Here is a 13203-nt window from a genome sequence, read left to right as displayed (position 1 = left end):
TAACTATTCACATAATACATACATATATATATATATATATATATAGATTTATATGTATATTTAAATTCATTAAATTTATAAAATAAAATAATACATGCATTATTTACTCTCAAATAAAAAATATAAATTAATGGACAATTAAGTAATAATTGTATGAACCTAATATGATTATAGTATTAAAGGGCACCGTCCTTCCATAAATTTCATTAATTTTAAAATTTAACGACTTGTAATAAAGTATACTGCATCATACCCGGAAGTCATCCGCCATAGATTTTCTTAAATTTACTACTCAAAGAAAACAAATTAAATTGCCTTTCCATCTCCATCTGCCCCTCCCTTCCCAATCGTTCTCACCATTATATATATATATATATATATATATATATACATATACCCTTTTTAAAAAAAGAAATGTGGAAGACTTACGATCCCAAAAGTTGTGGTCACTAAGTCTATTCCTCATCTTCCGACCATTCTTGTCCAAAGGACATTTTCCTAACAAAAGACAGAAAGAAATATTAGTCAAAGTTAAACAATTAATAATAAGCTGCTGCCCTGCATCCATGCTTGTGATCAAGCTCTTCCAGGAAATTTCACAGCAGCCCGCAGTCGTTGAGGAAAACTTCAATATATATATATATATATATATATAATGTATATATTATTTGTGTGTGTGTGCCTGGAGAATTGCAAAGATAGATTCTTATAGTCCATTAAGATTATCTGCAAATATGGACAGAAAGCTCCACGAGGCGGTTCTGAAAGGCGATGTCCAAGCCTTCCGCAGCATCCTTCAGGAAAATGACGAGAGCTGCATCGACCAAACCGTGCCGGGATCAGGGAACAGCGTTTTGCACTTGGTGGCGCGGTTTGGGCACGCGGAGTTGGCGTCGGAGATAGTGAGGGTGCGGCCGGAGATGGCGGCGGCGGAGAACGCGAGGATGGAAACGCCGCTGCACGAGGCATGCAGGGAAGGGAGGGTGGAGATTGCGCAACTGCTGTTGGAGATTAATCCCTGGCTGGTGGACAGGGTGAGCTGCGACGACAAGAGCTCGCTCTTTCTGGCGTGTGAGGCGGGCAGGCTTGCTGTGGTGGTGCATCTCTTGATGAATTATCCGTGGCTGCTGATGCTGGAGTCTGATAGGTTGACCACCTCGCTTCATGCCGCTGCCTCGGTGGGGCATACAGGTATTTATGTTATTTTTAAAGTTTACTAGGAGGTGTATTGGAGATGAGTGGAGAAATTATTAGGAACACTCTAGTACCTACCATAGAATCATTATACTTTTAGTATATGTGTAGGATCTTTGATTGAAAATAGTTATAAATATTTAATTTAGCTAAAATATAGACATAATAGAACATGTTTAGTTTCTCAACATGCTCACTGGTAAAGGGGTAGTCTTATGTAATCCCCATAAGTCCTTGTCACTTTTTTATTTTTGGGAATTACAACACTTTTTGGGACTTTTTTTGGTTAGACAGCCCACAACAATTGGCTTTGTTTTTGGAAGTTAGGAATATTCTTGAATTACAATCTTTCATAGAAACTACTACTTCTTTTAAGTTTTAATAGTTGAAATGTATGCTGCAAAACCCTTTGCATGTTTGAATATGAAGCTTCAATATGAAAGTAGAAATCTTATTTGCTAATTAGCCACTACTATATTCTTTGGGGGTAATTTTATTCTTAATTTTTTACCTACATAGAATTGACAAGGTTTGAACCATCAATTTGCTTTTAGTTATTATGATAATATCACCTATGTGCACATTGGTTTATTTTCAAGAGGGATTGAAAATAAGCAGAGGAGTGATGTTCTTTTCAACATCAATTGACTATAAAAATTTGGTTCTTAATGCTCAGTTGCCATGAAAGGTATTCTAGATCTTGATGGGGGATTCTAGTTAAAAGATTTAGATGTGTTTGAGTAGAATTGAATTTTTATGTCTTTGAGTAGAATTTAAAATATTTTCAAAGTGGGTTCTGGAAGAACTCCCTAAGTAAAAGAAAACAAAATATATATATATATATATATATATATATATATATATATATTTTGGAAAGGAAGAGTGAGAGTTGATCTATTGAGATAGTGTTTGTGCAATCTTTGTGCACCCTCTCTCTTGCATTGCTTTCCCCTCAATCTACTTCGTCTATACATCATTCTTCCCTCTTCTAATATAAGTCATTTCACCTTCCTCTCTTTCTCCCTCTTTCTACAATTTCTATGATTCTCTCCCACTTCTTATTTTAGGGGGGGGGGGGGGGTAATCATTTGTGAAATAGGGTAACTAGCCCTACAACTCTAAAGTGGGTTGACAAAATAAGTCTACTCCATCCAAATCACCATCTCCCCATCTCAATCCTTATTTCACGATCACTTAAAAGGTGCTTTATTTTGCCCAAATATCTTTTTGGCATGCTCGCTAGGACCTACTACTATTCTACCAATTTCCAGAGTTTCTTGATAGAGATACAATGTAAATGTTTCCAAATATGACCGACTCTCCAATGATGACTCAGTGACCATTCGATAAGAAATGGCTGAAATTTCATTTTGCAAATTTTCACACCTTTGACAAGGTAGAAATTGCAATGAAGATGATCATGGGGGATTTAAAGAGTAAGATGATATTATGGATGAAGAACATGTGAAAAAAGACAGGTTTGTTAATTTATTAGACTTCACTACAAAAACACCCCTGAAGGCTTCTACAACAACTTGCCTATAATTTTTCTATGGGTGCGATTGAATCATTGCTTGTAACTACTATGATGAGTTCAACTAGCCTGCTCTCTGTCAAGAAAACATTGGGGGGCAAACGATAGTCACTCCTTGATTTTCTCTTGGTTGAAGCATCGCACATGAAAACTTTGACCAAACTTAGCAACAATGGTGGGCAACGAGATTTTCCTATAGAAAACATCCTTTATGGAGATCATAAGAATGAACTATTGGCAAATTATATAAAAGAAGGTAAAGAGGCTAAGCCCCAAAATTATGAGGGTCTCTTGGTGGCACAACATATACTAAGGAGGAGGACTTTGACTCAACTGAGCATGGAGAATGCAAAATATCCCTAATAATTAGCTGACTAGTTAGTCAGCCAAATAAGGCCATGAAGAGACATGCATCCAGATCAAATACTTTATTTAGTCTACTAAAGGTTACAAGATTCAAGTAGTGCTTGGTACTTAGCCACAAAAGTACAAGATACAAAGGAAAAAGAAACTTATTTTAATTCTCCCCATAGTTAGGCAAGGGTAGACGAGTCTTATAGCCGTCAAACAAGTCCTCATGGTCAACCATTGTCATCTTTGCCTTGGAAATCACTTGACGCAAAGCTTGGAGGTGATCCTTGAAGTCTTAATGCCTTCCTTCTTTTTTTTTTATCCTATGCATCATCGAAGCACCAAGTGATGAGCAAGAATGAAGAGTTCATCTTGTTGCGAATGACCTTAATCTTAATCTTGAACCTCGTGAGTTGGTGAGCATCTCTACATCATTATTTGCAGAGCTAGAAGTATTGGCCTCCAAGAGATTTTAGGCTAGATCTCATAGATGCATCTTTGGTGAAATAGCTTATCTTGCTAGCAAGGATGTCTTGGTTGTGCTCCTTAAGATTCAAATGGAGAAAAGCCAAGAGTTTGGTAATTTTCATGCTGCTAATCAATAGGGGAGTTGTTAGAAATCAACTAAATCCTACAAACTCTGGCATAGAGGAATTCCACTTTTGCCTCATTAAATAGAAGCGAAACCCCATCAGAGAGTGATGAGCCATCCAAGCATAGTATCCTAAAATTAAAAATTTTGAGTTTATTAGTTTTAAGGTTTTAACGTATGTATATATATATACATCAGTTCACCTTGCAGAAGATTAAACTCATCCTTTAAGCAAAGCCGTCTTCTCCTTTATTCCCTAACAACGTGAGATTTCTTCATATCTCAAGCTTTTCACATCAATATTAAGGTAAAGTCTTGTGGAGGATGATAAATTGGCCTACACCTCAACTCTAGTGTGGTGTTTTCTAATCTAGTCTGACTATTTCTAGTTAAGGGAAGCTAGGGATTCACCCAAGAATCTCTTTGATTCCCCAAGGATAAGATTTCCCTCCATTTTGAGATTTAATTTTAAGCTAGAATTCATCTATGTTTTAAGTGTGATGTCTTATTTGTTCCAACGTTATGATAAATTTCTTAGTGAAAATAATACCATTTACTGGGAGAACATGAGAAGCAAAGGATGTTGTTTATGGTGTGGCTTTTATGGTTTGGAGTTCGTAAACAAAGAAGGAAAAAAAAACATGAAGAGGCAACATAGCAGGGACTCGTCGACGAGTGCCCTGTGCTCGTCGACGAGAAGATCCTAAGAGCCATGAAATCTTAGGTTGTATGATCGTCGATGAACTCCCCGTATTCTTCGATGAGTTTCCTTCTTTGGATTGTCAACAAATCTCCTGTACTCGTCGACAAGTGCTTCTGGGCTATGAGAAAATTTTTGAATTTTGAATGTAAACTGTGTGATGGTTGGAGATTGATTCCAAGGAAAGCCTCCGAGGGCTTGTTATATATGTTCTTCTAGGCATATTTTGGCATGTAAGAAAGTAAGAAAGGGGTGAGAGAAGGAGAGAAGATCATCGAGTGTGTATCTTTGATCTTCATAGTGAAATATCTTGCTGATTGCTCCCATGGATCTAGGCTTTGCCAAACTACGTAATTCCTGGTTTTGTTGTTCTTATCTTTACTCTCTTTATATTGTTATTGTTGTGGATATATTATGTATTCATCATTTACATTGTATGCAAGTGTATAATTGATCCTTTACAACAATTTCGTTATTCCGCTATGCATTGTTGGAAGAGGCCCTTATTTCACAACAATTGGTAGCAAAGCGTGTTGTATGACCTTTAAATTAAAGGATCTCGTGGTGCAACAAGATCTGGTGAAAGGTTTATATAGAATTTCAATCGGATAGCATGAATGCAATGACTTGGAATGAATTGGGAGCAATCATTCGTTTTTGTTTGGCTAAGGACGTGTTGTATCACATCATGGATGAGAATTCTCCAGCACTAGTTTGGTGAAAATAAGAATGCTAATATATGTCTAAGGGTTTGTCAAAATCTGCAAGTGTAGTGGAGGAAGACTTAGAATGTAGTGATAGAGATATGCTACATGTTTCATCGGGTTAAGAGTGCCTCACGAGTGATTCTTAGATCTTAGATATGAGATGCTTTTATCCTATAGAATGGTTTAACATCTATGGGTCAATTTATACTGGTTGCATTTCGATGAAAAATGATATTTCATGCAAAATATTTGTTATTGGAAATGTCAAAATCAAAATGTGTAATGGTGTTGTAAGAATCATATATGATGTAAAGCATGAATCAAGTCTAAGGAAGAATGGTATTTCATTGGGTACTTTAGAATGTAATGGTTGTTGTTACAAGTCTAAAAGTGGAGAAATGAAAGTGTGTGAAAACAACTTGATAGTGATGAAAAGGAGAAAAGGTAGTGTAAAATATTTAAGCACTGTAGGGTGTTACGATTGTAGGTGGAGTTGCAACTATTGAATCTAAGTCAGGTATCCTATGGCATATGCGGTTAAAGCATATGGGTGACTACATGTATTCAGATATTTGGGAACCAATGATGAAAAAATCAAGGGATAAACATATATGTATTTAATGTGTTTGTCACGAAGGGTCTTGGTGTACTTCATGCAGTGGCTAAGGTGGAGAACTAGACCGGGAGAGAGATTCTCAAGTCAAACATTGGGGCTGAGTACGCTGGTTTTGTTCAAGAAGTTTTGTGAGCAAGACAAGTTATATGTAGGGCTTGTAGGGTACTTCTTGGTGGAGTCAATGAGTATGACGTGTTTCTCGTGTGACCGATCACCAAAGGGTGTCATTAGATGGGAAAGTTGCAGGTGAATTGTGGGTAGGTTTTGCGGTAGACTACTCAATTGTGAGTGGATGTCCACTAGTACACTATTCTAGTGATGGAGGATCTAGGCTTGATGTGATGTTTGAACAATACACTTTTGTGGGGTATAAGAAATGTGGGTGCAAGTTAGGTGATCCTATGGCAAACAAAGGGGTGATCGAGGACATGACTTTTGGTGATAGAGTATAGGGTAGTGTACTCAGGCATAGAAAGAGAAACAAATGCCTAAAAACTGTAGTAGTAGTAATCATGTTATTCAGGTGGAGTTAGGGACTTAGGAGAGAAATACGGGGAGTTCTATCTTAGGTAAACAATATCACGGTATGGATGGGCATGTGATGCAGGTGGAGCAACAGACTCGAGGTAGAGATGACATAGTTCATAGTGCAAGGAGTTTCAGCTCGTCAGACTAGCAGAATCAAGGTAGACCCATGTGCACTATCAGATCACTACTCATGTGAGTTGGTGAGACTTCCAATTTGGAAGAGAGTGATAGGATGTTGTGGATTGATGTATCTGTTGTGTGTGAATAACATGTTATTGGCTAGAAAGGCTTTGACTAAGGCTAATCAGTTGGATACTCTGTTAAAAGGTTTTGACCTGAATGTGTTGGGTACGACCAAGATAGGTCTTGGTTTGCTGATTTGCAAGGACAAAATTGCAAGGAGATTGGTGTTATCTTAGGGTGGCTTTATGGATGGAACTACAAGGAGACTTCGTTTGTTGTCTCTCAAAGGGGTTCTATAGAGAATCAATATGGAATGTCTATCGTACGGTACCCAAGGACGGACTGTGATGTCCAGGATATGTCAAAGGTTCCCCATGACTGTATAATGAGGTTTTTCAGTAGGTAACAGAGTGAACCGTCAGTTATTAGTTTTATTGAAGACTATACAAGGGGCTTTGGTGATAGAAGACTTGCAGCAGTTTTTATATTTACTGTTGTGGGAAGGTCTTGTTGGAAGCCTAAGGAAAAGTCTTCGGGTAATGCATTTACAAATGTATCAGGGTTGATGGTAGAAGTTGAAATTATCATCAGTAAGTTCAAGCGGCATTACTTGGACTTGGTGCATGTTTCCAAGTGCTAGAAAAGAGATGGTCCCAACCGAGCAATCTGAGTTCAAGGTGGAGCAGTCAGAGATGTTTTCCGGGTTCTCCTAAGGGGCATATAATCGCCAATGTGGAGATTTTTTTTTTATGACGTGGCTTTTATACTTTGGAGTTCGTAAACAAAGAAGGAAGAAAAACATGAAGAGGTAACATAGCAGGGACTCGTCGACAAGTGCCCTGTGCTCGTTGATGAGAAGATCCCGAGAGCCAGGAATTCTCAGGGTGCATGATCGTCGACGACCTCCCTGTTTTCGTCGATGAGTGTCCTTCTCTAGATCGTCGACAAATTCCCTGTACTCATCGACAAGTGCTTCTGAGTTGCGAGAAAATATTTGAATTTTGAATGTAAATGGTGTGATGGTTGAGGATTAATTCAGAGGGAAGCCTGCGAGGGCTTGTTATATATGTTCATCAGGGCATATTTTGACATGTAAGAAAGTAAGAGAGGGGTGAGAGAAGGAGTGAAGATCATTGAGTGTATATCTTTGATTTTCGTAGTGAAATTTCTTGCCGATTGCTCCCGTGGATGTAGGTTTTGTTGAACTACGTAATTCCTAGTGTCATTACTCTTATCTTTACTCTCTTTATATTACAATGGTTGTGGATATATTTTGTATTCATCATTTACATTGTATGCAAGTGTATAATTGATCCTTTACAACAATATCGTTATTCCGCTGTGCATTGTTGGAAGAGACCCTTATTTCACAACAAAGGAGTAGGATTCAATGATGGGTTTTGTGGCCAACCCAATTATAAGAAGATTGAGCGTATTTGTGAACTTCTATTGTGGGTGTTGTTGTAGTGGGAATGAGAATACAATGTGACTTTCTATACATTTCCTATACATAACGCTTATCGATTATGATTCTAGTTCAGATGTCTTGATGAACTTTGGCTCTAGAGATTAGAATTGATAAGGAAGAGTGTTAAATTTACTTCAGCATATATAAAATATTTATATTTGAAAAAATTATACCATCTAAGAATGGACACATATAGTCCTATGAGATCAGGGGATCCAAATCTATGCTCATATGCATAAGGTTGATCGATTCACGTGAAACATATTTGTACCATTATTTGTAATAGGTGTGTGAGATCAAATGTGTGTTGTTGATTAATCAAATTGTAATAATTAAATATTATTAAGTCATCTAGTAAATGAAGTGTATTAAATGTATGTATGGGGCATAAAGATTTACTTATTACTTTAGCTAATGTTAATAAATTAAGAGAGGGATCATAATTTATAATCAATAAATTTAACCAATCAGATGATTTTAAATAAAATTTTAAAACAGTTAATATAATTTACAAATTCAATGATACATATTACAATACAATACTTTTTTGCTCTGAATTGAAAGAAAGTAATTTTTTTTTTCGATCCCTAAACTTTTACTTGGACAAGGTTTGAATTTAAATTTGCATTGAATTTGGAGAAAATGTAATATAAATTTGAATTGAAATTTATTTAAATATAAATTTTATATTTATATTTTCAAATGTAAAGTAATTTTTATAAATAAAAAAAATTGTAATTTTGTGTTAATAAAAAGAAATAAATTGCTACTCCCACGCACCCACTACCCTTTCAAAGGTCAAGTCCAGACAGCTAGACAGTCATATCATATGTAAGCGTAAGCGTTGAACAAATGATTTTGTTCACACTGGCCCATACCCAAAAAGCTGCAGCTCAATAATTCATGCCTGAAAGCCACAGCCATTCATTAGCTCATATCCAATTCCAAGTCGACGAACGCGGTTCTTAACTGCGCTGCCCTTCACCACTTCAAACTCAAAGCTGCATGCTCAATAAATCATGAAGTGGTTCATGACCTAGAATCCCACTATTAAAGTTATTAAAGTGGAGAGCTGGAGCCATAAAAAAAAATTAAAGGCTAAAACATATTGACCGTGTTTGGTAAAAAGAACTAATCACTTGTAAGGCTTTAAAATTTTCAGGAATTTTTTTTGAAAGATTTTAAGAATTTTAGAGATTTTTCTTGATTTTTTTTTTAAAAAAAAAAAAATTCAAACTACTCCTGATATTTTGCAAAATAATAATTTTTTTAAAAGAAAATTTATCTATTTTGGCCCAATTTTAAATGAGGTTTGTGACATTTTTATAATTTTAAGAGAGGTTCATATTTTTTAACAAATTGCAGGAGAATTCTGTATCTTTTGCTCAAAACTATATTCAAACATAATTCTTGATTAGCCTAGGCTCGAGTTGATTTAGATTAAAGACTTGATTAGATAAAAAAGGAAAAAAAAAAAGATGTAAATTTATTTTAATTATTTTTATATTAAATACTATTTAAAACTTTTAATCAATTAATAATTTAAAAAATAAATATTAGCTATGCATGAAAAAAAATTACTTGTAGACATTTTCTATATATATTTGTTTTCCCAATAATCAAGTATAAAATTGAAAATTGAATTCTTTTATTTTTCTTTTTAGTTTTGTAGTGTTTATGATTTTCAATTAGGGTATAAAGGAAAATTTTATTCATAAAAAATTATATAAGCAACCTACCCCTACGTGTTGTTCATGTATCTATTTTTTGAATGTCAAATATTTAGAAAATGGATTTTATTCATCATATGAAGTTAAGATTGGTAGTATGAATTTCAAAGCTTGAATTTAAATTTGGGTGAATTTAGATAAATTTCAATATGACTTTATATTATATCTTATCCAAATCTGATACAAATCCAAATCAAAAGTCTTTCGATATATAGGGTAAAAGAATTTGACAAATAATTTAATAATTGTACTCATTGAGAGTATGGTTCTAAAGTTGGGTTTAAATTTTTATTAATTTGAAAGAAATTCAATATAATTTTAAACTAGTCTTTGCATAAATATTCACAACCCAAATTCGACCATATGCTCCCAAACGAAGAAAATGCGAAATCCTGTAATTTCTAAAAATTGATAGGAGTTTAAGAAATCAGCTAATTGAGACGTCACATTACTTATTATGTAAAAAAAAAAATAACCTTCATACTTTATTTTTTTCTATTACCTTTCTCTAATATTCTTAAACTACTTCCCAAAGGGATTCTAAAGATAAACTCTGTTCATTACAAAAGAAGCTAACTCAAGAATTTTTATTTTATTTTTGGATTAACTGATAAAGTATCAACTACATTCAAAACATGGGGTGATTAGTAAAATGCATGCAATCTCCTGCAGACATAGTGAAAGAATTACTCCTAGTCCGCCCGGACTTTGCAACTAAAAAGGATTGTCATGGATGCTCGCCCTTGCACGTTGCCTGCAGCAAAGGCCACCTAGAGATAACGAGGGAGCTTCTGGGAATGGACCCAGACCTGTCCTCTCTGCAGGACAACGGCGGGCGAACGCCGCTCCACTGCGCCGCCATCAAAGGCCGGGTTAACATCATCGACGAGATACTCTCAATGAGCCTTGAGTCTGCAGAGATGACGACGAAACGCGGTGAGACGGTTCTGCACCTGGGAGTGAAGAACAACCAGTATGAAGCTGTTAAGTACTTGATGGAAACACTTGACATTACAAACCTCATTAACTTGCCTGATAACGATGGTAACACCATCCTGCATCTTGCAACTGCTGGGAAACTCAACACCGTAAGATCCCTCCTCCTTAAACTTTACCATTCTTAATTAACGAGCTATCACTGGTTCACTGTTAATTCTTTCATTATATATTTACCCAACTAGTATGCCACACACACACACACACACTTACCTATATACACACGTGCCAAGATTTTTAGAAATGTACCAACCATATAGCACCATAGGTTCTTTCTTTTACAAAATGTAACACATTTCCCATCCAGTATCCCTTACACAATATCTCTTAGAGTTGAATTCATGGCCTTTTAAAATGGAAGTTCCAAACTCTAGTAGTTGGAATATCCTAAAGTTGATTTTTCGCACATGGATTTCTGACTTCAGATTTCGATGGAACTTATTTAGGAGCATGAATTTTGAGACTTAAATTTTCATTTGGGTAGATTTGTACAAAATTCAATACAATTTTATATTACATTTTTCTAAATCCACACAAGTTCATATCCAAGGCCTCTTCCAAACATAAGGTTGGTACAATTTTATACCATATTTTGGTCAAATCCATACAAATCCAAATATAAAGTTTGAATGATTCAAACTTCTGAATGCATGATAAAATATCTATCTCGTGATCTTTTGCGTCACTTTTAGTTGGTGAAATAGAATGAGATAGGAATGCAATGAAATGATAATTTTAATGGAGCAAATGAGGAAAATCAATCGATAAATTCGATTACATTCTACTTAATTTCGTTCCATTAACTCTTTATGTATGTACCAAAGATGCAATTAGTGAGAACTTGAATCACCTAGCTAGTAGTTGATTAATTCCTAGTTATTTCGTTTATCCTAATTTGGACGCAAAAGTGTTTGCACAATAGGTATTGTTTAATATAGGTCCTCGAGCGGACAAGTAACTAAAAGACTAATAATTATAAGAAATAAAGTGAGTTTTACAATCAGATCTTAAGCTTATTGATGGGTCTCATTTCCTGACCCAGCAAACACCAAAAAATAAAAAATAAAAAAAATAGCAATGATTTAGCAAGAAACAAGATGTAGTTAATTCTGCCAAAATTCCCAATCTCTGAGCTGAGATGCAAGGCTATATATATATATTGATTATTTTCTAATTATGCTAATTACAAAGCTAAAATCTTTCGTGTTCTCTCTCTTTCCTCTTGTTGGGCTGGAGAGCAGATGGTCTTCTACATACTTAAGCTTGGTATCAATGTAAACGCTCTAAACCGCAAGGGATACACAGCTTTGGACGTAGTAGAATCCGATGCAAGTAACTCTGGCGCACTTGCCATCGTACCTGCATTACAAGAAGCAGGTGCGAAGCGATGCGACCAACTGCCTCCAGGCTCACCAGAATTTCGTCGTCTCGCCGAACTCAGCCCAGAAGGATCGCATGCACACATGATGGACACGCTACCCTCTTCGTGGCCAAAAAAGAAGGCCACAGAATCTCCAACACACCATCATCGCCGCCTGCATCGTCGCCGGCGAGAAAAGCAACTTGAGCTTCAAAGCGAGGGCCTACGAAATGCTCGGAACACGATCACCATCGTGGCGGTCTTGATAGCAACCGTTACATTTGCGGCAGGCATAAATCCTCCAGGAGGTTTTGATCAAAACACTGGGAAGGCCAAGATGGGTAGGAAAGCTAGTTTCAAGGTCTTCACGATCACCAACATCGTGGCATTGTTTTTGTCCCTTGGCATTGTCATTTTTCTAGTTAGTATCATCCCTTTCCGACGAAAATCGATGACGAAGCTTCTGGGGGTGACGCACAAGGTGATGTGGGTATCCACATCGTTCATGGCGTCGGCCTACATTGCTGCCACGTGGCTGATCATGCCACATGGACATGGGATGAAGTGGGTGTTGGTAGCATTGGTGGCTATAGGGGGAGGGTGCACCTTGGCCATTTTTGTGGGTTTGGGAATGTTATTGGCAAAGTACTATATGAGAAAATGGGAATGGAGGAAAGACAAAGAAAGGAAGAAAGATAGAAGCCCGAACAGCAGTATTAGTCGCATCGAAGATATGCGGCCGATCAAGAAGGGCAACCGCGAATCGAGTAGTAACTCAGATGTGGATAGCTCTGATCAAGGGGGATACCATCTGTATTAGAATACAGATGAACGTGCAGAAGACAGTATGAAGCTATCTAATACCCTGCACTGTGAAGGTTCTTATCAGCATGCACTATATGTAGAATGATTCCCTTGTAGCATACAAGTAGAAATATTTTTTATGGTTTTGAATGTATAGACATTTTGTACTCAAGTTCCATTGTAGTGTATAATTTTGGGTTAAATTTTTTTGAAGAACTCCTTATATTATTAGAAGTAGGAATGATGCCATTGAAAACATAATTAGCATCCTTCTAAATGTGCTAGAGAATTACGAATTAATTATGAATAACTGCTTATCATTAAATACTTAAGTTGTCAAGAACCCTTTTAGAGATATGATTGTAGTCCAACAAAACTAAATTAATTAAAGCAAGAAGGAAAGAAAACTGTAGGACAATAGGAGTAAAACGTGCACCAAC

The 13203-nt window shown here is 36.1% G+C and overlaps 1 protein-coding gene across 1 annotated transcript; it reads left to right on the top strand.

Moving 5' to 3' along the window:
* Nucleotides 1-511: 511 nt before the first annotated feature.
* On the top strand, nucleotides 512-12979 carry LOC131152128 (ankyrin repeat-containing protein At5g02620-like). Its single transcript, XM_058103786.1, has 3 exons — nucleotides 512-1191; nucleotides 10276-10691; nucleotides 11841-12979. Exons 1-3 carry the CDS (start codon nucleotides 735-737, stop codon nucleotides 12777-12779), a joined length of 1812 nt encoding a protein of 603 aa, XP_057959769.1. The 5' UTR covers nucleotides 512-734; the 3' UTR covers nucleotides 12780-12979.
* Nucleotides 12980-13203: the final 224 nt, after the last annotated feature.

The sequence above is a fragment of the Malania oleifera genome, chromosome 3 (genome assembly GCF_029873635.1).
Source record: "Malania oleifera isolate guangnan ecotype guangnan chromosome 3, ASM2987363v1, whole genome shotgun sequence".
In the NCBI taxonomy this organism is placed as follows: domain Eukaryota; kingdom Viridiplantae; phylum Streptophyta; class Magnoliopsida; order Santalales; family Ximeniaceae; genus Malania; species Malania oleifera.
This window is presented reverse-complemented; position numbering and strand designations above follow the sequence as displayed.